Source organism: Pezoporus wallicus, unplaced genomic scaffold, assembly GCF_028554395.1.
Source record: "Pezoporus wallicus isolate ANWC-B61680 ecotype Strahan unplaced genomic scaffold, APGP_CSIRO_Pwel_v1 contig_3489, whole genome shotgun sequence".
NCBI classification, from domain to species: domain Eukaryota; kingdom Metazoa; phylum Chordata; class Aves; order Psittaciformes; family Psittacidae; genus Pezoporus; species Pezoporus wallicus.
The window spans coordinates 1004510-1031733 of record NW_026635093.1 but is presented as its reverse complement, the minus strand read 5'-3'; the positions used below and the strand labels follow the sequence as shown (position 1 = coordinate 1031733).

General features: G+C 37.6%; 1 protein-coding gene across 4 annotated transcripts in view; it reads right to left on the bottom strand.

Moving 5' to 3' along the window:
• The window catches only part of CDC14A (cell division cycle 14A), a 58192-nt gene that overhangs the window by 21521 nt on the left and 9447 nt on the right, over window positions 1-27224 (bottom strand). For 2 of the 4 annotated variants that reach the window (XM_057401806.1, XM_057401825.1), the window contains exons 3-7: window positions 24644-24719; window positions 17403-17495; window positions 11297-11376; window positions 2702-2768; window positions 497-559 (exon numbers count right to left, since the gene is read on the bottom strand). In XM_057401806.1, coding sequence (XP_057257789.1) covers window positions 497-559; window positions 2702-2768; window positions 11297-11376; window positions 17403-17495; window positions 24644-24719 — 379 coding nt within the window. The remainder of the gene's footprint in view (window positions 1-496; window positions 560-2701; window positions 2769-11296; window positions 11377-17402; window positions 17496-24643; window positions 24720-27224) is intronic. The other 2 variants (XM_057401811.1, XM_057401818.1) reach the window with 2 other exon arrangements.

The following is a 27224-nucleotide window of genomic DNA, read 5'->3' as shown; positions in this document are numbered from 1 at the left end:
TGGGACTTCATTAGGGAAATATTTGGATGTATTTTCATAATTAGAATGCCCATATAATCCATCCTTATTACAAAAAGTTCAAAATGCGCTTAATCTCTGTAGCTATTAAAAATATTATCATATATTTGGGACTAATGGCATCTCAGGAAGCAGCTCAACAAGTGTTGGAAAAAAACACAGACTCTGTAGGTCAGCTGAGAGACCTTGGAACGTATCCTGAGGGAAGGTTGGGAAAGCATGAAAGAGATATCAGAAGCCAGAAGGCCTACACGAAAACAGTAGAGTTATTATGTGATACACTGAAAGGGCAAGGGTATTCATCCTGCATGTTTTTCACACACAGCACACAGGTTTGGATGGACATACCTTATATATGAACACTGGCTTTTACTTGAATTAAAATGCATTTCCAGTATCTTTTTAAGTTGTGGGGCCCTGTATATTCTAACTTATTTTAGGTAAACAAAACACTCAACTCATTATTAAGTGTACAAACCTCATAGTGTTCATATTCATCCACATCAAATGTCTTAAAGTCAAAAAATCCATGCTGCAAGGCCTAAAAGGCAACAAAGTGTCAGTTTATACGAAAATATTATACAGAATCTAATTTTATAATACTGTTTTTGAACTCAAAACTAAAACACTGAATGTTTCTGCTTTTGTTTTCTCGAAGCTTCTATGTTAAGACAACGTAACATTTTACACAGATTAACACATAACAAGAACTCCAACGAAGTCACTAAAGCACATCAGGCTCTTTTTTAGCCTTTCAAAGACATTACAATGGGACATAAGGTTGTTGCATATCACTTAAATCATCAAATTGATTCTCCCCATCCCACTAGGTACATATGTTTTTTATTGTAAGGCAGATGACAAATTAAAAAGCAATTCCCTTTTTGTCAAACATCCATTTTACAGTTTCTATGCTGAATACATATTCATGCAGCTGGACATAAAATATAGACCAATAAGTTTATTGATTTTTTTATACTTAATATGATACTCTGACTTTATCACCATCATACCCAGGTAAAATGGCACATGCAGGATAAAATGCTGTCTGTAACCTGTGTTTTGTTATTTGCTTTTAATACACATTCCACTGATAGAATGACTTTCACTAGACTATAATGCCCAGTATTTATTATAGGGCTGAAAGAAGTCGAGTTTTGTATTTGATTACTGGACTATTATTAAATACGTCCATTTTGTACTAACGGTTTCCGTATAATACCATACCAAAACCCAATTCTATGAATAAGGAATTCATAGCCTGAATTTCTTCTAAGGAACAGGTGGAAGACAGCTCTGCAATCTAGTGCATTGAGAGAAGTACAGACGTTACACAACACTCTAGGATTAAGGTGTGATAAAACCACACCACAGGTCTGTGATTTAAAAAAAAAAACAATCATCATCACTGCCATTATTTGCTACATATAAAGCACCTTTTCGAAGACAAAAGAAAAACAGCTTTGTTATAGACAATGCAGGCTCAACACTGGGGCTGTCATGAAACCTAAGGTACCACGAGGTTTGTCTTAACAGGAAAACCTATCTCATTTTAGCATGTTGGCTGGCTGCACTTCAAAATTTGTGGCCCCCCTGAATTATATGTTATGTAATTCAAACACCAAATTTACCCAGGTAGACTGAGATTTTTCTTTAGATTAAGGTTTTTGCTCAAAGTGTTTTTTAACTCTGTAGGTGAACTGGACAAAAATTCAGTAAGAAATTTTAGGGGAACAAAGGAGGAAAAATTGATGTTCAAAGTCCTGACGAGTTTGTTGCAGATAAATTATAGGGACTGCACTGACTGCTTCACAGAGCTTCAGGAGCTGTAGAATGCCACACAAATTAGAGTCTTGCTGTTAACTGACAGCTCTTTTCCCACCCCCACAGAACTAAAAATATTAAGCTAGATCTCTCTGTTTTCAATTTTGAAGAAACATTTGTTTTGCCACACTTATAAGAATTACAAATAATCTACAAACTGTCTGTATAGACCTGTTCACACAGGTTACTCCTTTCATCAAGATCACTGGGAAATGATGGACAAAATCTCATCTTTGCTTAGAGTATGAAGTACATAACACAAGGTTGCAAATTTAAGATGTGATGTTACATTTTTAACAAAGCCATACTGGAGCCTAATCTTCTCCAGGACCAGGCCTGTTGAAAGTGACACATCAGAACACCAGTAAGATATTAGTTTTCATTCTTTGTAAACAATTAGAAGATGCAGGTGAACCAAGTGTTTGGGGGATAAACTGGGACCAAGTACTTGCACGAACAGATCAGATTAAATCACAGGATACCTAGATGTCTGTCACATTTGACTTTATGAACCTTTGTTATTGCTTTTTACCACTCATCATAAATGATCTATTGCAGATCTATAGCAGAGCTAGTGCGCTACCTCGCAGTGTTAAGAACAGCCAGGCCTGGGGTGTTTGCACATTCTGATTCAGAAGGTTAAGTTCAGAAAGCTGTTCGAGACCAGCCAGCTAGATAAAGGTGTAATCTTCCTCCATGTTCACTACTTGCAGTCCTCAGTAACTTAGGCTTCATGACAGCATACACCTCAACTCACAGCTTTTGCTTTGAAACCAGATGTAATATATTTTCACAGTATTTTCCTTCTTGTTTTTCAAGTCAATTGAAAGTCCGTTTTGCTAAGGAAAAGTGTCATTACCTTATTTATTCCCTGCAAACAGTCCAAGATCGTAAGATTGTACGTGCAGTTCCCAAATGAAGCATCCCTATGGATTTAACACAAATTAATTTAAGATACACAGAATTATTTGAAGAACTTGGGGAAAGGCAGCACACAATGGAATATATTCAAGTTATTTCATCCTCTTTAAGAACTCTGAATTAAAGTTCAAAGAAGATATCTTGTAGAAGCTTGTTGATGCAAAGCACACTCCTACCGAAGATGTAGCCCCGTGGAACTGCAGTTAGATACTACAAAGCATTTTAGAGTGCCATTTTACATCAGCAACTGCATGCCCTTTACCAAATTATTCACCCTGTCCTGGAACAGGAAGCTTTGCATCCTCTCTCAATTGTGTAAGGATAGTAGTAAATAAAACAAAACTTTTATCCATTACTCAAGTCTTCATTGAGTTGTGCTGTCTAACAGGGAAAGGCAAATAGACTACTAGTTTGGATTTCATTTACAGGCTCTTGTTTTGATGCCTGATTACAGATGTGATTCAAAAATACCCAGATGTACTTAAAGTTGCTTAACCTCAGTTCTGCCACTATGAAAATAACAATTTCTCTTTAAAAGATGACAGGATACCCCAAAGCAAAACATATTTAAGTGGTTAGAGAGAGCAACATAAAACCAAATAACATCACCAAAAATATCAGCAATAAATGCAGTGTGGCAAGAAGACAAAGTACTTTTCAAAGTGTGCTTCAGAGCAGTTTGCATTTCAGCAAGGTTCTCCCTGGGCAGATTATTTCCTAAGCACTCATTGAAGGAATGTTTTCTAGTTTTGCTCTAAGCCATCTTATCCAGAGTGCTAAGAACTGCAATTCAGCAGAGCAGCAACATTTTAGGTTTCAGCCAGCTACAGCTCTAACCTATATTAGAGTCAAAATTGCAATCTTCCTTGAAAACTTTCCTTTGTTGATAGTCTGTTTGCTCTAAGTTATATGAAGGTTTTGTATTGATGTGCTCCTTCAATTCCAAGTCCTTTAAGACTAGAATATTCTCTCCCAGTCTTTAAGAAGAGAGTAAGCAGCTTTGAGCAAGCAATTTTGATAGAAAATGTATTTAAGCAACTGAAAAGCTCCAATTTTGGTAATGTCATATTACAGGCAGGCTATTCTAGAAAAGCTTTCAAGTGATTAGAGTATTAAAAGATACTTAGTACAGTGTTTTAGAATAGAACTTTCAAGTGTGAATAAACCTTCAAGATCCAAATCCAACAAAGTAGGTTTTCAAAATGAAAAGCCAGAAAGTATTTTCATTACATTAGATAAGCAGAACATACCAAAGCTGTAAAATGTAACTTAACAGACAATACATTTTTGACAAGAGAAAGTTAGATAGCATTTTAGCACAAAAGGATTTTAGCAAACAAAAGGGTCTTCCAAGCAAAAACAATCTTAAGGCCCCCATGGGAACATATATAACAGAAAAGCTGCAAAAGCTGCAACAGTTTTCTGAAGGGGCTGACAGAAACAACAAAACCTAAACCAATGCAAACCACAAAATTAACTATTTAGAGAAACATAAATGGAAGATATGATTGTAGCAGATGTTCTGCAGTACATGTTATTTTGCTATAGCAAGAATCTAGTTTTTATTTCCTCTATAAGTACCACTTCAACTGATAAGGCATGCGATACTGCAGTACATAAACACAACACCAGGGAAAAAAGCCACATTCTCTCTAATCCATTAATAGCACAGAGCAAGAGAGGGAATGGAGAAGAGGAAGGGACACTGAACTCAACTGCGCTGTCCAAGGTAAGCCTATCACAATACCAGGTGGGCAGTATTCATAGCTACAGTGCCCACAGACAGCTATTTCCAGTGAGGTGCACAGGATGCTGGCAGCTAACATCCACTGCTACATCAGCCATGCCTCAAATGTCTCATTTCTGTCACTGTGCACCTCACCATTAGAGTAGGTGCACTCTGCCTGGAGAAAACAGCTCTGCTGACACATGCCATCCACACACAGTGGAATAACAAAGACTGAAAGCCAGCAAAATTCAAAACAGGCAAAGGTTGGGAATGAACAATTGAAAAGCTGTTTTAGCCTGATCTCAAATTCCCAGAAACTCAAAGAGTAGCAGAATTCTAATGTTGGGGCTATTTTTTTAAAAGAAACACAATACACTGAGTTAACATCTGAAAACCTCACACACACCCTTCCCCCCCCCCATTTATCTTTTGTCTAGGAATGCAATAATGGATTGAAACCATAAACAAGCACCAGACATGAATGACAGTACAGCAGGGTGGTAAATAACACCTGGAACCAGCGGCTTGATATTACCTCATGCTTCAAGAGGAAGCATGAATGTATGTATTTTTTCTTTCCTAGTTTCCAAAAGCACAACTGGCTGATCAGAATCAATTCCAGTTGCAAACCCCTCTCTGAAACTTCCTGCTTTATGCTCCAGAATTTTAAGCTAAGATATCTACAGGTATTAAAGTTTAGGTGCAAGAACAAAAAAATTCATCTGGCAGAAGTTTTATGTACAATCCATGAGAATTCCGCATACTGGATCCATTGATACAGTACAGCAATATATGAACTACAGGAAAGGCAAGTGCCTGTGGACTCTTAGGAAATGAAACCCAAGTTACTCATTTCAGAACAGAAGCGAGCAACAAAATACACCTTACAGAGCTGTTTTAAATGTTAAAAAAAAAAGTAAAAAAGTTTATTTATGAAGCCCAGTTGCAGTGTACTTATGAAGTGCCATTTTTTAACTTCAATCTTCCTATTAAATAGATGATTTCATATTATTCCAGAGAAGTGTTAGTAACCCTGTAGAGTTCAGTCAAAGGGCATTTTGCAGAAGTGTTAGACAGGACAGATGCTTAATGACAATCTTACTGCCAACAGTATGTCTTGAAAGGTCTAGAAATACTTAAAAAGTAAAGATGAAGAGTCTATCATGACCTGATTTCCTGAATGTTTTCAATAAATTACTTGAGTAAAATATCCTCCTGTTTAGCGGGAGTTGGCTGAGGTATTTTAAGCCACTTACTGTTTTGGTTCTTTCTTTGTTAAAAACAAACCTAAAACAAATCTCCCCCCACTAATCACCTCGATGTCTTCCTCCAGGCAGGGGCTGAGTTACCAAGTTCTTTTTCTATCCCTGAGAAATGGGTCAGAAGTCATGTCAAATCATTAGAATCACAGAATCCCATACTGGTTTGGGTTGGAAGGGACCTTAAAGTTCATCCAGTTCCAACCCCTGCCATGGGCAGGGACACCTCACACTAGAGCAGGTTGCTCCAAGCCCCTGTGTCCAACCTGGCCTTGAACACTGCCAGGGATGGGGCAGCCACAGCTTCTCTGGGCACCCTGTGACAGCGCCTCAGCACCCTCACAGGGAAGAAGAGCTTCTGCCTTAGATCTAACCTGCACTTCCCCTGTTTCAGTGTGAACCTATCACCCCTATCATTACAGCCCCCGTTGAAGAGTCATTAAGAAGCTTTGTAAATATTTAAAAAACTAAATTTCATCTTATTTTCTTTAATCCTCCTGAATTAATGCATTTACTGGAGAAAACTAAATCATTAAAAACTAACGCAGAGCGGCTAGTTCCATTCCACCACTCTTCCTACTGATTTTGTGTAAATTTCCAGACCATGGATAAAAATACTGGATACTGTCAGAAGTAGTATTAACCTTTACAAAAATCCTGTTCGAAATGCAGCTCTTCTCATGCCAGATTGAGAAGTCAATTATATAGCACCCGATCCACCAGCATGCATTTTCTTTCTATCAATGACAGACATATTTCAAAAGGTTTAGAGCAATAATTAATAAAACTAATTTTAGCTTGCATAAAATGCAGTAGATTCTGAATGGGCCATACTTTGCACCGCAGTAACACCAAATGAAAAGCACTGTTATAAGGAAGAGCATTGTAAAATAAAAATACATTTACTAACCTTGAAGAAACATATGGCTTTACATGAAATTAAAATTAATTCCAGACATTCTTCCTATTTAAACTTATTATCTTTTATTCTACAGTCACCATCCTATCCTACAGAAAACTAATATATGTACTTATGTTTAAGGCAGTAGTAACTGGGACTACCAGGACTACCTGTTGGTATAGAAAAACATTCCAGTGTTTTTACTGGTATAAACCAAGCTATTTGCATTTCAAATGTTAAAACTTTTTGTTCAACTCAAAAGTCTGTTTAAAAAAGCACAGAAGAGAAAGCAAGACCTCATTTCATCTCAGAATGATATGAAGAAGCACATACAGACATCTCTGGCACAGTTTTACAGTGCGGGTGCTCCAATTCCTGTTGCTGATGTTTCATTACAGTATTCTTCCAGTCTTCTATGGCCAAATGCATAACCACCTTGATTTGAAAATAGTGTTTTACCACCACCTGATAGCACTCTATTTGCTTTCAAAATGAGAAAAATGTGTCTGTTTCTATGAGATACAGATGTGGTATGAATCTGAGCTGCAAATCCCACATCTGATTTCACAGTTACTGTAGCTGACCTCAATACTGCAGAACACTTTCCTTCCACCAAACCTCTAAACACTATCGGTAACAAAATAGCGTTTGCCAAGCACTTGCCAATAAAGAAACAAAACCCAAAAGCTACAAACTAAAATCTAGCTCTGAAATTCATGTTGTATCTAGAGTCTGAACACACACTAAAATATACTGGGTTCTCTTTAATATAAAGTCAATACAGAGCAGTTTGAGGTAAAAATGTAAAGCTTAGTTTCACAGTAACTGGTATTTATAATGATTTCAAATGTGGTTAGCACCATTTGCTTAAACGGAAGCAGCGCAAAATCTTCAAATGACTTGAGTGTCACAGTGAATCGGCCAAAAATAATTGTCTCAAAGAGAGTCTTGCCTTATCTTCCTGCTTTATCTCTAATTTTTCTATGATAAAACCAAAATCAGAACATTTCCCTGTATCTTGCAAGAGGGGTATTCTGATTTCCTTCCACCCCCAAGCAGTATTTGCTGAAGCTGTCTTTAACTGAAATACCAGCTAAAGATCTAAGCCGATTAAAGCTTTTTGAGGTCACTGAGCTAGAATAAAGTAGATCAGTTTCCCAGTGATCACTTCATGTAAGCATTCCTCAGTGCTCCATAAAGAATGACAGTCCTGCAGCTTCTACCTATTGAAAATTATCTATTTCTTTTCTCAAATAGAAGACATTTCAGATATCAAAATAACCAACTTGTTAAACAGTCCGGCTGTAACAATTCAAACAGAGAGGACCTATACTACAGAAGCTTGAGCCCAGAACTTAGATATTGTACCAGAATAAATTCATGTCAGTAAGAACTGAATACCAATGATTCAGTATCTCAAATTCTTTCTTTCCTAGACCTTAGAATAGGAAGAATGAAGCAAGACATTTGGCTATGGTTTTCATTATACATAAGTGAGTTTAGCTCTTTTCAAGACACTGAAGATGTGAAGGAGTACAAACTTCCTCATAGCACCAACTTGTCTCTCCACAGTAGAGCTTGATGCCAAGCAGCTATAGCCCCCCTCACCTGCAACAGCTTCCAGCACAGGTTCATTTGCTGGAGCCTCAGTATCATACTATATTTTGCACCAAAGGTGCCTTAAGTGTCTCAGAATGGACAGGGGGAGAAAAGAAGCTGAAAGGCCCTGGAAAAACACAGAAGGGGGAATCAATTCTTTCTTCCCCATTCTCAGCTAACATAGATTGTCCCACTGCAGGCCCTCATCAGACCCTACCTGCCTTCCTCTCAGCCCCAGTAATCCTTAAACTCCTTCTACATCTATTCTAGCTCTTCCTATCAATTCAACTCCCAAATATCCCCTCCGTATCAGATTCCCCATTTCTTACCTAGCCTCCTATCTTGTTCGAATCCTTCAGTTTCTTTCCTCACCCCCCTTGTCTCACCTCCTGTACAGCTAGATTACACAGTCTTCCTTCCCAGCAGGACAAACTATACTGCAATAAGAGAATCTGCTTAGGCTCTAATCCAGTGTCAAGACCTGACATAGTCCAAAGCAGCTGCAAAAGAAACTTAAGTGCTTTCCAGCCCCAAGCCATATGTGAAAGAACACTCAAGAAATCAAAATGTTTAATTCTTCTAGCAAAAGCTCGTATCACTATATTCCTTCTAGAAACAGCATGGCTCTGCGGAAGACTGCCTCCCTCACATCCTCTAAAATACCCAAAGCTTTGTGTTAGAAACCCCAAAACCATACCAAAATCCACAACACAGAAAACCCACCATGAAACACACATCCTCTCCCAAAGAACTACAGTTTTAGCCAATCATTTATCTCACAGCAAGCCAGAGCTTGAAACACAGGGACAAAGACTGCAGAGGACTGATGTTTCAGAAGGCTGCCTACTCTCTGTTATTGCCCTCTTCTACTGAAGCTGATAAACAGAACAAAGTGGTTATACTTTTGTAACGATTTTGACAGGCCGGACTGCAAAACCTGAGTAGTCTCTTCGCTAGATATTACCTTCAAAATTTTCAGCTAGTGTTCTCTCCCAGACATGCAATGCTCTTTATATATAATATAAAGTTATCTTTAGAAAATCTTACGGGGTTTTGTGATTTTTTTAACTCCCTCCTTTGCTGATATACCTCTTTTATTTTGGAATAGAATGCTATGAATTTAAACTTACAAGAACGTGCTTTGAACAATTAACACTTAAATGACATTGTTTTGTGTCATTATATTTGTGACTGTGGTTCTTACAGCCACACAAGAAATCACTGAGCCAATTACGTTCACTACTCCCTACCAGTCAAGCAGAAATAGCATTTTGCATTAGTACTGCTGTTATCATCATCATTATTATAAAGAATTGGTTGCAAGGCAAAGGTCTGTAGCCTTTGGTTTGAGGAAATAGGGTCTGCAAACACACTATTCCTCCCAGTTACAATTTTGGGATCTGACAATTCAAATTCTTCACTTAGTTTTCTTCACCTTAATCTTTGCTTTGGCAGGGGAGAAAGGAACCTAAAGACATAGCAACTTACTGTGATTCCAAAGAGTATGTTTCTGTCACTGCTGAACAAGATCCAGCTATTCCCAGATAACATACATCCTCCACTATTTGTTTTTTAAGCAAGTCCTGAATAAGCTCAGGTTAAGATTCTGAAAAATTTAAATCACTTTAGTATTAAAAGCTCTTATAAGAAAGAAATACTCCTGCCAAAGTTGAACTACTAAGAATTTTATATGAAAGGGAGAATAATGATTTTTGGACTCCACCAAAATGCTACAGATGAATTCCTACAAGGAAATTTCACTTGCTGCTTTCCCCAAAATAATGAGATAGAATGTACTGATACAGTTTCTGTGCTCAGAATAATAGTTTGCTTCAAAGAACTTCTTCTAGCAATTCTCCAGTAGCTGAACCTTCTGCAAATAGAAAGGACCAATGTAATTACATGAAACTGGGAAAAGATTAGGAACCAAAGAAGCTAAGAGGTAGAGAAAACTATACATTAATCTTTAACTTAGACTATCACTCCTGTATTTTATATAGAATTTGGACCACTGACATGTTTAAAATAACTCATTTGTTTATGCACTGTGAGTATATGTTATAATTAGCTGAAAAAATATGGATATTGATAGCTCAACAAACTTCTTGGGCTTTGGAGAGCTACCAATGACCAGGTCAGTGTATAAACACCCTGCCAATATAGGCTATCACTGATTTTAAGATTTCACAGTCAAACTGGACTTTAAATACAAATCTACCACCAACAGTTTATACTGTATCTGGCTCCTGTACAAGCTATGAGGAGAGAGAATGTGATCTTCGTTTGCTGAGTGGCTATAGAATCAGATGAATTTGATACAGACAGGGTAGATCTACATTCACAAATGCACTGGCTGACAGTGAACACCACTTGTGACATGCTGACTGCCCCCCCCCCCCCCCCCCAAAGAGGATTTTGACCTTCTTGTAGTTGCCTTTTGTTGCCAGTGTTTGCATAACAATAGCATGAGGTATTTCCATTCCTAAAGCACAAGGGCACTTCATGGCCCAAACCATAAAAAAAGTTTGGAAGTCTATTAGATAGGCATGACAGCTAGAACTCCTCAGATTTAAGTCTCAGTAGGACATTAGCATAGGCAATAAAGACAGATCGATAGAAATCAGCTATGATTCATTAGAAACAAATAGGCAAAGCATCTTAATTTGAACTTCAGTACTTGTCCTGCAAAATAGCGAAAACGTAACAGCATAAACCCTCTTCATTCAAGTAAGTCTAGCTGCTTAGGTACTAGGGAATTTAAAAGATGGGAATGGCTTCCAAGTAGTAAGACAGGGTACCTGATGAAGTAAGGTTTGAATTGCTCAATCACAAACATGCTAAGAACTATTTTCAAAATGTGATAGTTTGCAAGACTGGAAGTTTTACTTAACACTTAACTCAATCTCAGTAGCTTTCTTATTCCAACACAGAACAAGTAATCCCACCAGAAGTAAACGATATCTTTTCCTGGAGACCAGTCTGAAAAATCTATATTTAGCGAATTCCAAAACACAAAAGTTAGGCCCATTTCTCATGTTCACATACCTAAATGGAAGATAAGGTGGATTAGATCCAGACAAAAGTGTTCTGTAAGCTTCTTCTGGTGTTTTCTTCAAGTATATTACCTAAAAAGGATGGGGGGGGAGAGGAAAAAATATCAGCCCTGAGCCTGAAAAGTCATTAACCACACGTAAGCTTCCCCAGCCCATTACACTCCTAAGAATGTATGCTATACTCCTTTATGACCAACTCCTAGGACATTTATAGGAGTAAAGTAAAAGATTCAGAAATCAACAGAAGTCAACAGAAACTGGGAATTCTGTTTTGTGTGATTCCCCTCCTTTAAAAAACAATAAAATAAATTAAAAAACCAAAGCAAAACCCAAACCAAACACATACTGTGGCAACTGAGAGACTTTAAGACAGACTCAACATCATCCTAAGAAGAAAAATAGGCATCTATACCAGGAGTTCTCTGCCCAGCTTCCGATGACTCCACATATCACAGTGTCTGACAAAGAAAATATTTCTCCACCACAGCTCAATGGTAGATTTTCCAACATAAACATTGTCTGACTCCTAACTGTCAATATCAAACTACCAATTACACAAAAATAGCTAATTCAACAAGCCAAACCTGTTACTGTTAGACCAACATACAGTTTATGTAATACCCTAAGCCAAGGTTCCTTCAGCTATCCTGAACACCATCAGCTGCACTGGCTTAAGCAAGAAATTAAAATAAAACCACATGTTGCATTTCAATTCCTATTTGCACAGTAAAACTGATCCTAAAATAAAACTAACTTGGAAAATATAAGCAAGTTATTATTTACAAAAGAGTTGTAATCCAGTTTGCAGTGGCATATTTCATGCACACAAGCATGTTTCTTAAACAATGCCACACAATTTCCCTGGCCTTTTCCCCTCCAACTCACACCCAGCACCTACATGGCTGCATATTCACTCTATGCACATTTAACTCTTGAATATGAAGTATTCTAATAAAGATTTTCTTAACCAAGACATAGGTTAGTTCCTTATCTAAAAGCTTTCTTCAATTTTTGACCTTAAGCACATTAGAATATAGTAAGCAGTGGCCACTTCCATAATATTTGCAATTTGCCTGAAGTCTAGAGTCATATCTCAAGTTAATGGGATTCTCAGTATTCTGTAAGGTATCACCACAGTAAGTAGATTTTCTTGCATTTCTTCCTCAAGCATGGACGAGGCAGACAGAAAAGAGAAGGATAAAACAAACCCCATAAAGTTGACACAAGTAAAACAGCCTGAAAAACCTCTTGCCATGATGGAGTGAAAAGAGGGCCCAGAATCATTTCTGGTGGTTTTAAACTACCACCTGTTTCACTGCTTTCAACAACTGGTCTACTTTTGAACCAAAAGCCTCACCACAAACTGATCTGCCTTCAAAAGATCTATTCCCTGACATGGATTTTTATTTGCCTGGACTTCCACATTCCCCCCTCCATAATCTCTGAAAGCAATGCATCCTTTCCACCATCAAACCAGACCACAATTTCTAGATGAAAACCTTTCCATTCACTCTATGTTATTAGAACAATTGTTGCTTTTTTGCTAGCTCAACTATTGCATTCTTTGTTGTTGGGGTCAAACCAGTTATTGCTAATATTGGAACAGATTGAGAGATTTACTTAATGGATATATATATTTACCTAATTCAACAAGTGGAGGGGCCCATTTCTTTGTAGTTTTAAGCTGTCATGGTCTGTCTGCAGCTATGATTGCTAACTAATGGCACCAGCATCATGCTTTCAACTCCTGCTACACAGCAATGCTATGCTGCTTTCACAGCTCTTTGTAAAGGATTATTTTAGCCTGTGAAAGAAGTCTCCTTTGTCCTTCCTTTAGTCCACTTCACAAAGGTTTTGCATTTAAGAAGTGTGCATCCTGTGCAATACATTTCAATGGGGGGTATATTTCAGAGAAAAATACCAATTTCATTCAAATATTCATGTCAGTTACTCACCTTTAAAGCCTAAATTCATGCTTATAGTCAAAAGATCCTTAAAGGGGAGTTCAGAGGACTTCAGGGGAAGATGAGTTTCCATCTTACACAGTTATGGAGTCAGAAATCTGAAGTGAATCTGTACTACATGAATGTTTTTCTAGTGCTGCAGGTTTTAGTTCACAGAAGCTGTGGTACTTCAAAGCTGTCTCTGCTCAAAGGCACATATATACACGCCATTTTGAACCAGACACTGCTTGCTCCTAATAAAGATACTTGGCTGGAAACAGGAGAAAGATTTCAAGAACACAAAAGGAAGGAGAGAAGTAAAGAAACACTTAACAGAGCTCCTGAAAAAACAAAGTATTGCGGATGTCAAGAATAATGCAGTAACTGAAGAAGAAGAATGAAGTAGAGAAGGAAACACTACTTAAAATTAGAGATATCCATTAAGAAAATTTGAGGAAGGTGTGTTTTCTGACTATCAATGAAAAGTCAGCAGCTGAAACTTAGCTTCAGTTCTTAATCTAATATGCTGAATCTTCAGAGCTTTCATTCTGCAACACACACAAATAAAAATAACGCAACACAGAGCCTGTTTGAATAGTCTGCATAAGCTGAATCTGTATCGAAGGAGTAATGCGAGTAAAAGCCTTAAAATAAACAAAGGAAGCCACTTTCCAGACAGTGACTATTGTTACACTGTAAAGAGTTGCTTTACAAGGGACAAGGCTCTCCTCCCATTCCCACTGTCACTGCTCTAGCTCATATCATGTGGCTCTGCTACCTATAAAAAAACAGATTCATCAAATACTAAAAAGTTTCAAGTATTCTTTTTTCTCTCACCTTTCTATTCTTATGCCCTCAACTTCTAAATAAAGATGTGCTAGGAAGAGAAAGCCTCTCACAGCTTTGACACTGTGCTGGCACATGACACGTAGTGATAGTGGCCAAGAAAATTCATACCACACGTCCTAAAAAGTTTAGAGAATAAAAAAGGAATATTTTGCAAAACCGCCTTAAGACTTACTCACAATATTTCTCTGCAGTAACTGAAAAGCCTTCGCATTTGCTGACCCTCCAAGGGAGCGGTTATGGATTTGAGCAGTAGTGTGATATGCCTAGATTATACCAGAACAAACCCTTGAAGCTTCAGGTAGAGCTGAGAAATCTGATTTATTGTTTTAAACTTGGGGGAAGCTCTCATCTGTAGTAGTTTGTTATTACCTGGTCATTTGCTGTGCTAAACTTACAAACTTGAGAACTCAACAGCTTTTTTCCCTTATTTGCGTTACACAAGCCTAATACAAGTCTACCAAAAAATACACTTAAAGTAACTGTAAGAAAGAAATATGACCAGCCTATCTGCTATCAACAAGGCAAAAGAGCTCACTGGATCCCTGTTCAGAGTTTGTCACAGTATGAAAGCATTGTGTTTCATCAGGACTGCTCAAAAGTCAGATATGGGTCCACTAATCAAGTTTTGATCTTTAAAGAACTGCAAGAAATAACCACTACTTGTCTTCTACAAGGGTAGAATTAAAGCTCTAGGTTTACCAGAGGGAGCATGTGCCATACATATATATTCTCTCTCCCCGCTGTCCCATTTCTCTAGAAGTACAAGAGCAGTCACTGGTACAAACAGACTAATATTCCTCCTGCTCTTCTACCCCAAGTAATCCAAACTTTACTAGATAGCAGATCACACAACCAGTTGAGGGCTCCTTGGTTTCCAACCAGAAAAGAAACATAACAAATACCCTAATAATATGGAAAGAAGGGACCAGCCCTCAATTCATCCATATTATCAGAAAGGGTAAAATGCACTCTCCTTCTCCAAGAAGGAATTCTTTGATGACAAGTGGGGAGTTCATGTAATGACTTCGGTATAATTCAATAAAACTTATTCCCTCTCACCCCTCTTCCCCCCAGAAACTGTTAGGGACAAATTGAGACAAACAAGGCTGCTTTAGTTTTGATATGCATGAAAGTACTTGTAATACTATTTTTAAATGATTTTTAAATATTAGTTTTTCTTTCTTTCTTTTTAATTAACTATTGTGGAAAGCTACATAAAAATTCTTTTTGTCCTAATTTGAATAACAGAAAGAATCTTCACTGAATTCTTAAGAGCAAGGGCAATAATTTAAGAACTGGACATGATTAGCCCAAATGTATTGGAAGTACATTGTAAAAATTGACATTTAGAAAACACATCTACCCGAGATGCAGTTTATAAACAGGAAAGCAATTGCCCACAAAGTTTTAAGACTTAACTTTCCCTTAACCTTATGAGTCTCTTATTAAGATATTTTAATAGCTATAGGGTATTTCAGTGCAACATGTCTAAGCAGCTCCTCATTGGAACAATCTAAGTTGCATAATCACCAGTGGAAACCCATTCCTAGAACTCGATCCACTGTTTTCCATGTTTCATTTTACACTTAATATTTTAACACCAGCAAAACCAATCCTTCTCAGTTAACTTTCACACACTGGTAAGTGTTCACAGCTCTAAGACTTTCTGGTTTCAGAAAGCTTATATAATCAAAGGCAAGATGTAAAATCTACAAGACCTGAGATTAAAGAGTACATATATTCCTGTCATGATTTGGATATTCCTACTGTGACAGATCACACTGCCAATGACACAGTTCTTTTACTGAAGAATATGATGAGGTTCCTTCAGGTCCTTCCTTACGCCCTATCACATAACCCAAGAGTGTACCTCTACTGCATCTGACCCAACACAGTATTTGCAAGTAACACACTATGAAATGCAAATATTATTTCTTGAGAGTGAAATGAATATGTCTTGATTGTCAAAACTAAGCTTCTGCAGGTAAAAAAAAAAACAACAACAAAATCAGATTGGTAAGTAGATCATGAATAAGTTTTTAGAATAACTAAATAGTCATTTTATGAATCTACATTAGTATCAATCATTACAGAAGAAAATGAATGAACTCCCTTAACACTTGCAAGTTTAGGAATACACATCTATACAAGTAATTCTGGGATGACATACTTTTGTAACATATTGGATACCTTTGTGCAAACTGTTTTCCAATGTTACACTAAGTTGAGATGAATTGGAAAGCGACCTTAAGGTGGTTTCAACAAGAGAATACTTTTTGTATTGGAACACTGTATTAGTAAAAACTTGTTCTCTGTACATAGTATTTTCAGTAACGATACTTGAAACTTATCCTCAAGTTTTTTCCATCTTTACATTTAAACAGATCTTTCTCAAGAGCATGCACACGCTAACCCCATACACGTAGTAAAACTTTTTCTTTAATGACAAGAATCTGCAAACTAAATTCTTTCAACATTATCATCTGCATTTACTGAGCTTTGGTTTCCGCATGACCTGAAAGAAATACACCAGCTTTCACAGAGTATAAAACCTGTCTTAACAGAGACTTCCAGAACTCAGCTGGAACATGCGTGTCAGCTTAGAACCAGCAGCTTGTTAGTTCCAGTATTCTAACATGCTATGACAAAGACTCTGAGTTTTCTAGAAGTTGCTTCAACTCTGGACAGTAGAGCAGGAAGGTGAAACTGAAGTTTGAACTACACTGGTATGAAGACACACAGATAGCTGTGCAAGTGTCAGCTTGTGACTACCAAAATTTGCATGATATCCTAATAAATTAGTCTTGTGTAACTAAGGCAGCCCTGTGTATTGCACAGTGTCTGTAAAATAAGGAGATTGAAATACCTCAGGTTTTTCATTATTCTGGGTAGATTATGAAATTTAACTAAGAAATCCATCCAATAATCAGTATGCCTCTGGTCCAGTAACTTTAAGAAAGGCTGCAAGAAAAGGCTTTCGCCTCCTCAGTATGAATTTCAGTAATGCCACGAGCAGCAATTGAGTTCAGGCAAGTTTAGAGGTAAGTTTGTGGTTTGCATTTTGATATTCAAGAAAATGGTATAATATGGGAAGCATGTACACGATCCACCAAAGCCACTCCCTGTGTAGTTAAATGGAGTTAAGTCCCAAAAGTCACACAGCAGAATTTTCAAAGACAGCTTAGGGAAGAATCAAATGACAATCTACCTGCCCCCTACAGTACAACCCATTGAGATGTTATTTTCACATGTAGCAGATGACTCTTAAGGAAGGTTAGAAGAATCCATGTGATAAATAATACTTACAGCATATGCACCTATTAGAAACGCTGCGTTTGCTCGTTTTCGTTGGTCAAAGTTGGTATAGTACACAATCTTCTTTCTTGATAGACTGAAATACTGTTAAAAAGAACCAGAAAGCATATTTACTGAGAGAATACACATTTAAAATGCCTTCCAAAGTCACTTTTCCAAAACTGAAAAAGAAGCCAGAAAAAATTCTTCTACAGTCTTACAAGTACAAAATTACTGATACCATGAACCATCTTCTTGCATTATAGATAGGAGTGCAAAGAAACAGCCACTGTTCAAGGGCAGATCTCTTAGCTGTACATAAACAGCCTATAAAACACTGAACCACAATGTTAAAGATAAAAACCTGTTTTTTTTTTCCAAGTTTAAAGATCTGAAACAATAACCTATGAACACTAATAAAAGACATTGAAATTTTTAGACTAAAACACCCCCCTATATGTGAAATTTTGCCAGCACATAATTCTGTGGAGAAGAAAAAACCTAAAGCAATCAATCTTACAGGCATTTTGTTAAACTAAACACTACTCTTCCATCTATACTACCTAAAAATGGGGTGACAGACATCATCTTTCTAAAGCTTCAACAGCAAGAACTTGTATTTAAGAAAAATGACTGCACAAGTGAAAACCCTGAAAAAAGGATAGGCAGAGATAAAACTAGTAACACTGGTAATTCTTCTTTATTTAGGACAAAACAAAGAAGACAAAACCCCCCTGTGGACAAAACTCCCATTGAAAACAAGCCCAACAAGCACCAGAAAAGAGCAATAATGACAAACCGCAGCAAACTGTTTAAAGCCAGAGAGAGAGAAAACTGTCACTTAAAAATGGCAAGTTGAGCAGTCCATTGTGTTGTCATTTTTTGAGCTTCATGAATTGCTTCACTTTCTTTGTATTCTGCAATGCTATCAGGCATGTTTTTCCTGCCAGGTTTTTACAGTGCTAGTACAGTTCTGAGGAAGCCATCACCAGACATTCTGGATTCTGCTTTTAAGTATTAGATGTGTATATATCTATTGAAATATTGCAGCAGTTATTTGAGTAGTACCAACTGTATTTCACTTTCAGAAGTCTGTAAACGTTGACTCTCATCCTCAATCTTGTTGCAAATTTTAGGACAGCTTTAACCACAGAATCATGTTTTCAAAAGAAAAAACCCCAAACAAACAGCTGATAAACTCAGAGGAAAAACTGATATATCATAGTGAGTTTCTTACTGCCACCTCCCACCAAAAATAGAACCTTTAACAGCAGTTCTAACCGTACACTCCAGTCTGGTGTTACCCACAGTTTTCATCGGTGGAAGGAGTGAGTTAATACAGTGAGTACATCTAAATGGGACTGTAATTTCAGAGCTAGCTGGCTGCTGGTGATTGGAAGTGGTTGTATCTTGAGCCCAAAAGCAACATCTTTCTCAGCATATATGCAAACACACAAAGCTCCAGTAGTTATTTAATTAGTGAAGCATTCAATTATTATTACACCTTGACAAAATGAAGCCCAGTATTTTAAGATCCTTCCTTTCTTCCCCCTCCTCAAGATTTTAATGAGTGTTCTCTAAGTGCAGTTCCACCCATGATGTGTAGGTGGGATAAGATTACAGCAGTTATGCAACAGTGACAGAACTTCAATTAGAACTTGTTGACTGCTTCTTATTTAAAGCAAAGTTCTTTGCAACAGTTTACGGTTCACCTGAAATACTATTTTAAACTGTAAAAAGCACATTCTGCTAGCTAGCCAGAAGTGCTATGTAATAAGACCATATTTCCTGGTTTATTTTAGTGATGGATGTTTTTTTTTATCAGATAGCTATGACATGTCGTTCCAATTTTGAGATGCTTTTGTACCTGAAAAAAGTGAGAGCTCACCTTAAAAGTTCCCAGAACAGTGAAATGCAAGTAATGTAACACTTTCATTGCTTGATTTTCAGAATTGAAGGGTTTGAATCTTATAAACCATACTGCTATATGAAATAGTTCACTGGCTTTTGAGTCCTGACTAAAGCTTTAACACTAAATTGAAACCTGACATTAACTAATGGCTTATAGCACAGCAACCAGAGGAAAATTGCATCAGGATTTTACTGTTCAGAAGTGTATAAAACAAACCACTTTCTATTTGCATGGGCTAAAGAAAGTCAACTTTTATCGCGTTTGCTAAAATGCCAATGTAACATCTCTGTTAGCACAAATTCTCACCTCAGTATCAATGCTAAGCTATATCATATATTTTTAGAGAACACTGATTTTCTGACCGTGTTTAATAAGCCAAGTACATTTCTTTGGCTAGGTTCAACGATAAGTGTTAAAGACTGCTCTAGAGTTCCACCTGAATGGATTAGGGCTTTACTTCCCCCAGATACTGAACAACTCCAGAGAACCAAAAATGTTCCAACAAGGAATTTTTCAATACAGATTGTCTACAGAATAGCTCTAGTTACAGATAACATAGCTGCAAATCATCTTTTTTCTAAAACAAAACTAAGACGAACACTATGAAACATGAAATATATTTTTCTTCAGCAGTAAGAAAATGTTAGCAGTTTCACATATCATTACAAGACCAAATGCAACAATATAATAACAGTATCTGTCAAGATACATCACAGAGGAGCATGCTCAAAGACAATTATTTGAACTAAAATCAGAGGTTACATGAAAAGGTTTTGGTTTTAGGTGATAATTCTAATTCATTAGGTGTATGAGAAGGTTCCAGAAAATATTATTTGCACTGCAAGATTATTCAACAGATCAGTTCTTGTTTCTGGAAGACCTCAAGATAAATTTACACAGAAATTGGTGACAGGTTTAGAAGATACTATTGTGAACAATTACTAGCTCAACATCTGTTTAGAACCACCAGATTATTTGACAGTCTTTTATTTCATGGATATGGTTTACTACACTTGCATTGGTCAAGCAAGAAATTACTGCAGTGTGTTTAATAAGCCTGGATCAATGCACATACTATGCATATACTATGTATACTTAAGATGCATATATAAAAATCAGAGTGACTAGACGGCTGGCAAACTGTTCACAGAAATGTACGTATTAAAGCATGCACACACAGCCCTGCCTCGGAATCTAAGCTGTCCTCAGGGAGATGCTTGCAATCACTTATAGCTCCATGCGTATACCCAGCAGCTTATTGATGTTAATACAAAAATAAACCAAAACCCTCTGTGATTCAGCAGCAATAAAGTTAGCATACAAGAATCATTAACCCCAGAGTTCATAAACCTGCCAGAACTTTCCCTCTTCTGCCTTTGATCTTCTCTTCTAATATCATTTATCTCAGCAACCTCCCCAATCAGCCCTGCTTCTGAATTTACTGAAGTTGTGAGGCTATACGCTCATGAGAACACACCAGGCTTTTTAAAGTAGTTTTTATGAAAACAGATTTATTTAAACAGAAGAAAAACATATTTCTCAGCAAGCAGAATTCTAAGCAGCAGGAAGATAGCCCAGCCAAGCATTTTCTCGTGCTGTTGACTTGGCTAGTCAAGATCATCTCCATAGCAATCAACAATCAAAACATTACTAACATAGCAAGGTCAGAAAGGTTTTCCGGTAAAACATAACCAGGACTTTACCTCTAACTTTCTCAGCAAATGGGTATCTGAACAAATACTTCAGCTCCTCAGAACAGAACTATTTACTGGCTTTAAAATCAGTCAGCATAAAGTAACAATGATTTCCTTTACAAAGTTGGCCCACCATTAGCACATTTCAAGTGCCATTACGCTTCTCCTACCTGTCCCCCAAGGAAGGAGAGAGGAAGGCAGGGAACTGCCTTCGTGTCTAATTCCTTATCTAGAACAGAAGTAAATACAGCTGAAAGACTTGGAGGGGAAGTTTGTTTTAATGAGATCTTATACACCCACTTCTCCTGTTCCTACTCACAGAAGTTTTAAACTTACTATAAGTCCAAGTCTTTTAACTCCTTTTGAGACCTCACATTCACACAAGAACCATCACATTTTGTGAATACTTCTTTCATGCCATGTTTCTTTTAAAGACTCTTTTTGTATGAAGAAGCACATCCCCAGTCAGGTATATTCCTAATCATGGCAGGAGGCATCAGGCTTAAGTAGTGTGATTGCCTCAGGGTCCCAAAAGCAGCGCAACATGGTAACAGCAACCATGCCACAGCAGAGGCTGGATATCTGCAGTTCCTTTTACATCAGCCAACTCCTGCTATTGGTCACAGGGCATGGTTACCCTTAATGCAAGGGTATGCACGCAGCAGATTGCCCAACAAGCCTCTTTCTCCATGTCATTAGTCCAATTGGCACCTCCCACTTCCACAACACTGGCCACAGGCTGCTTACATGTCCCCCTGGTGCCATGTGAGAACTGCCATACTCTTGTTGCTGTAGTTACTTGTTGCATCAATGCCTTGCTGGCAATAAGTCACAGGTCATGAACTTGTCTTACACAATAGTTCAGCCTTTGGGAATCCTCTCAGTGATAATTGTGAAGGTCAGACATGAGAAGATGAAAGGCAGAAGGGTAGAAACTGTGAATCCATAATAGCTAGGACTACAGTACACATCAGATATGCTCTTTAAACACAGGGATTTGGTCTTTCAAGCCTACTTAACCACTGCAGACAGTAACTAAGTGAGGACAGTCTGGCACATATTTTAACTATTAGAAAAACAAAGCTTACATTAGCAGGTACTGGCCTACCTGAGGGGAATTGTCCATCACCCAGGCTGGAACCTATTCATGCGCAAAGTTTTATACCACTATAGCAGTATTCCAAGCTTTAGCTGTTTCAAGTTCAGGTATTACTTTCAAGTGGTTGCACGATCAGGTTACCCTTCTCTACTATTCTCTAGTAGTTTAAATCGACGCGTTGGGAATTAGCCTCTGGTAAGGCAGCAGCACTAACAGCAGCTCCTCCCAGCTTAAGCTGCAGTTGATGCACATGAGATTTCTCTGCCCTGCTGGTGCATCACATAGCACTGCAGGGGGCTTGCTTTTAAATAAAAATATAAAGCTCACATTAAAATGACATCACAGTCTGCTAAATCAACCCTGCAAATGCCAGAGTTACCACTTCAGCTTCAGTTTGCCTCCCCTGTGTATTTTTTAATCATGATTAGAAGCTACTTGCAACAAATAGCTTGCCTCATTCAGTGCACATGGTGGTCTCTTAACAAGAATGAAGACAGTAGACACACTCCTGTTTAACACTGAATCATCAAGAAACCACAAACAAGCCCCAAGGTATTTATTATTTGTGTGCTTATTTCATGGTTGAAATGCTTGGTATCTAGGATCCAGTCTGAAGATGTTCTAGTTCAACTGCAGAAGTTTAAAGATATGCTTCAGCAGTGTATTCAGACTGTACTGAGGTCCCAAACTGATGCCAGTCTCAGTCTGAATCTGGAAAAAGCAGAACTAATCTCTGCAGTTCTCATATGCATGGCGAAAGTCAGAGTAGGAGGTATATAGAGTAATTGCTTCACAGAGAAAGCATTCTCCACAATCTTTAATAACTCAAAGATAAGGCAAGAAACAGCAGAATTAAGGTTAAAAAAATCCAAACATGGATTCCTAGTGAGTGAGCATCATTGGCCATGTCTTTTAACTGGGACAGTGGCACTGGAAAATAGGCTCATAAGAGAATGTATTTATAAGCTCTATCTAGTGTTAATACAGAAAAGGCAAATCCAACCCTTTCCCAATATGAATGAAGGCATTCCAAATTAAAAATACAAGAGTCTAGTATTTTTTTATTTACACCAAACTTTCTGCATGAAGCAGCCATGTAAATTTTCACTAGGAGCACTTTATTTTTTTTTTGCAGAAAGGTTATAGCAACTCTATACCACCCTTCAAATTGCAAAATGTCCTCTTAAGACCACCTGAGTCGGCATGTCCCTGTGAGTAGTCCATAGCATTAACCAACTTGTGTAATGGTTTCATTGGTGCAGAAAACAGTAGCCCCAAAACATAATTCCACTTTTGAGACAGGAATCCTCTTAGCAGTGGCCAGTGTTATCACATCTGCTGTCCCACTTTTCCCTTCTGTCAGCAACAGGACTAATATATTATAGAATTTAAATCTGTAATATTTAGTGAAGGGTCTCCTTACTATTTGCACACGAGTGGTAATCGGTAGTGCTTCGGAATTAAAACACAATTCCTTTCACGCAGTTGATAAATCTTTTATACATGCTGCATATCATTTTTGCAGGCACTTGGGGACCAGGTTAAATCTCCAGCTATGTGCTCTGTCTGCTGGGTCTGGCTGGGATGGAGTTCAGCTCTCTCAAGAGCAGGCTGCATGATGCTGAGGTTTAGGTTTGTGACTAAAACTGTTGATAACACACCAATGTTTTAGCTGCTGCCAGACGGTGCTCACACAGAATCAAGGCTGCCTGTTTCTCACTGTGCCCCCACAGCAAGTAGTCTAGGATGGGCAAGATGCTGGGAGGGCACATGGCGAGAAGAGCTGGCCCCAACAGACAGGAGGATATTCCATGCCATAGAACATCAGGCTCAGCAGTAAAACTGAGGAGCAGGGGTAGCTCGGAGACTGGCCAGGCACCAGTCTACTGGTGGGAGGTGGTGACTACATTTGCACCAGTTGCTTTGCTCCTCCCTCTGTCCCCATGTGTCCCCACTTCTTATTCCCCTACAACCAACAAGCATGATGTGGAAGTCAATAAAAAAAGCTTATACAAATATTTGATAGAGGGATACTTCTATGAGACAGAAAAAGGAACCATTTTTATGTGTAAAAGCACATTTTCAGAACATTTATTAGAAGCAACATTAAATTGAATGAGATTTAAAAGGTTTAACTTTTCCACTGAGTGAGATTTGAGTTTAAATAGTATGATTTCAGGGTCCACGTTTTGTTCTTTTTTATGGCTGTGGGTTTTTTTGCTTGGTTGTTAATCTCTGCTTTTTTCATGCTAGCATATATACAGTTGCAAACCTACAAAACAGCTAGAGTGGTTTGTTACTGTTGCCTTGAAACTGTAGGGTTATGCAAAAAAGGTGAACACAGCCTTCAGTGCCTCATCTGCTAAGCAATGACAACATTCACTTCTAACATTCTTCAGAAGGAAAATAATTCAGAATGAATAACCTTAGAGCTTAGTAGCAACCACCTATATAACGAGCATCTAACAATCACTTACAAACTGGATAACGCATTTCAGTTGTATTGCAAGACACAAATACAGGAACACTAGTTTTAAACAAAGCTTACCTTTAACTTCTTACTTAGCTTACAGCAGTATCTGTATAACATTGCCAAATTTAAAGGTCCAAAATCGCCATAGAAACTGGGAGAAAACGAACAAAAAGATGTGTTATTATACAAAAAAAAAGCTAAGCAAATTTCAACATGCCTGTTGTTAAAGCTGCTAATCAGTAACTTTTGGGAGTAGCCAATACAAAGGGGAAAACAGATAAGCCTTTTATTAATTCATTTAAGAGGCTGATACCAACAATTAATTTGAAAGCATCTGTAGCTTCAGTTGAAGATGCTCCAGTAACTACCTTTCCCATTACATACACAAGCTAACTACAGAATTTTTTCTTTATCCCATGATACCCAGACTGGTTTTGGACAAAACTACAGTGAAGAACTTCAAAACATCATCTACTCCCCTTTAAGCCATGTTGATGCCATCCTATATAAAGTTTCCACAACTGCTTAAGATGAGAATATATCATTAGATACTATGAAGAATAAGCTAAAGACTTCATAGGTGGTAAAACTTAAATAAGTTTTAATCCAGTCTTGATCTGTCTGAAATGGAAGCTTACTTTTTTTATCCCATTCTCCACTATTCCAGTGATTACATATACACTTAACTTTACATGGTTCAGTGTTCCCCTTTGTCCCCTCCAACCTTCTTGTCTCTAGGCAATTATATTCCAGTATAATTTATTCCAATATATTATTTATTTCATGTCTTCTGATTGTTCTTGTTTCTCTCTTCTAGATTCTTAAACCTTGACATTACTTTTGAAACAGCAACCATTGTCCTTAGAATAAGGGCTAATAGCAGTAGTGTGTACAGGAAAGATGTTGTACAATAAAGCTAAATTCCTGGTAGGAATTTACAGTGCTTTTCCAAGCTAACCCTTCATATAGGCACCTTTACAAGTAATAGCAGCCTTTAAGCTATACAGCTTATGACATTTTCTGGAGCTTTTTCTCCTCACCTCCTGTTGTGCAAAACCACTCATAATTTAAGTTGTAAGCTTTCTCAAACAGTTTTTCTTGTTGTGTATAGAAGTCTTTATCTTGATGCTCTATGAAAATTTGTTGATGCATACATTATATATCCCAGTGAGAACAGACTAAGACTGCTTTAATCTGCACTGCCCTTAGTCTTTTGATAAAGGAGAAAGGACACTTCTTGCCTACCAACAAACAAAACAAGCCATCTGAATGTGTTACTTGGGGAATGACAAAGGAAATATGTGACTATGTTCTACAAATTCTAAACTTCGAAGGAGTGAAAACTTCCTGAAATCAGATGACAGAATAGGTGGTAGTACCATTCAAGTTTTCTTCCCCGTACCAGAAAGTTTATTTTCTCAGGAAAATTAATTATGTTCCAGTTAACTAAGGAGAAGACCTTTACTTTGAGGGCAGTCACACATTGGGAAGACACCCCTTAGAGAGGCTGCAGAATCACAAACCAATTGCTCAAGGCTCTGAGCAATACACTCTTGTTGAGCTTGCTTTGAGCCCAGGGTCTGGATTAGAGATCTCCTGTCCAGAGGCACCTTCCAGCTGCAGTCATTCTGCTATTCTAAGTGGTCACAAGTAGAAGTTTCTGATCTTTTAGGTACTTATAACTTTACTAATATACTCCTTCCCACATTCTCACAAACAAAAAAGCTAAACCCAGTGCAAAGAGACAACGGCATTAGCCTGATCACTGTCTAGGATGAATAGGCTGCCTGTCACACCCAATGCTATTTCATTATCATCTGGTTTACAACAACAGAAGTGTTTCTTAAGGTTCAGTTCAACCCTTCAGTACAGAATATTATAACACAATGCTTAATTACAGAAGTCCATTAGCTGGGTCAAAGACTAAGCTGTCCAGCTATTAGGACTTTATTTGTAGATTGCACAGACATTAACCATCTCACAGGCAAATTGCAGTGGCAGTAAAGCAGGGTTGAACCTTGGGATTCCTCATCTTTTCTTAGATAAGTATGCTATATATAGGCAAAAGTTACCTGTGCAATTTTTAATAGAGATGAAAAGGATGAGATGAAACTCAACTGTCTAAGAAGGACAAGTGTAAGTTACAGCACAGAAGTTAAAGTTGGAGGTCTAACAACACCAGTGATTGTAGATTCTAGAGAAGCCATATAGAAGACATATTAACATCTCTTCCCATTCTGCTGCACTAACACCTTCTCTAAAGCAAAAAAACAGCTCTATCTTGTTCCATTAACTTTATTCTTTCACTTAAATATATGAGGAAAGAGTAAAATTTGGGATTTTAAGGTTATTTTGTGAAAAATACTTTCAAAAGTATTGTGAGAAAGTATGGAATAGGATAGTTACTAAAATAGAGAATACTTTTAGAACTGGTGTAAGCAAAGTAACTCAAAGACAGAACTGAACACACAGTTCACATAAAGCACTGAAGAACTACAACCACGATTTAGGATAGTAAGTTCATTTGCTACAGCTACATCTCCATGAAGTCAGATACTCACTTCTACTTTTCCACATGATTAAACTCAAAGTAAAGTGTAGGAAAAGCGCATGAAAATTAAATTACAAACCAATTTATCCACAACAGACAAATTAT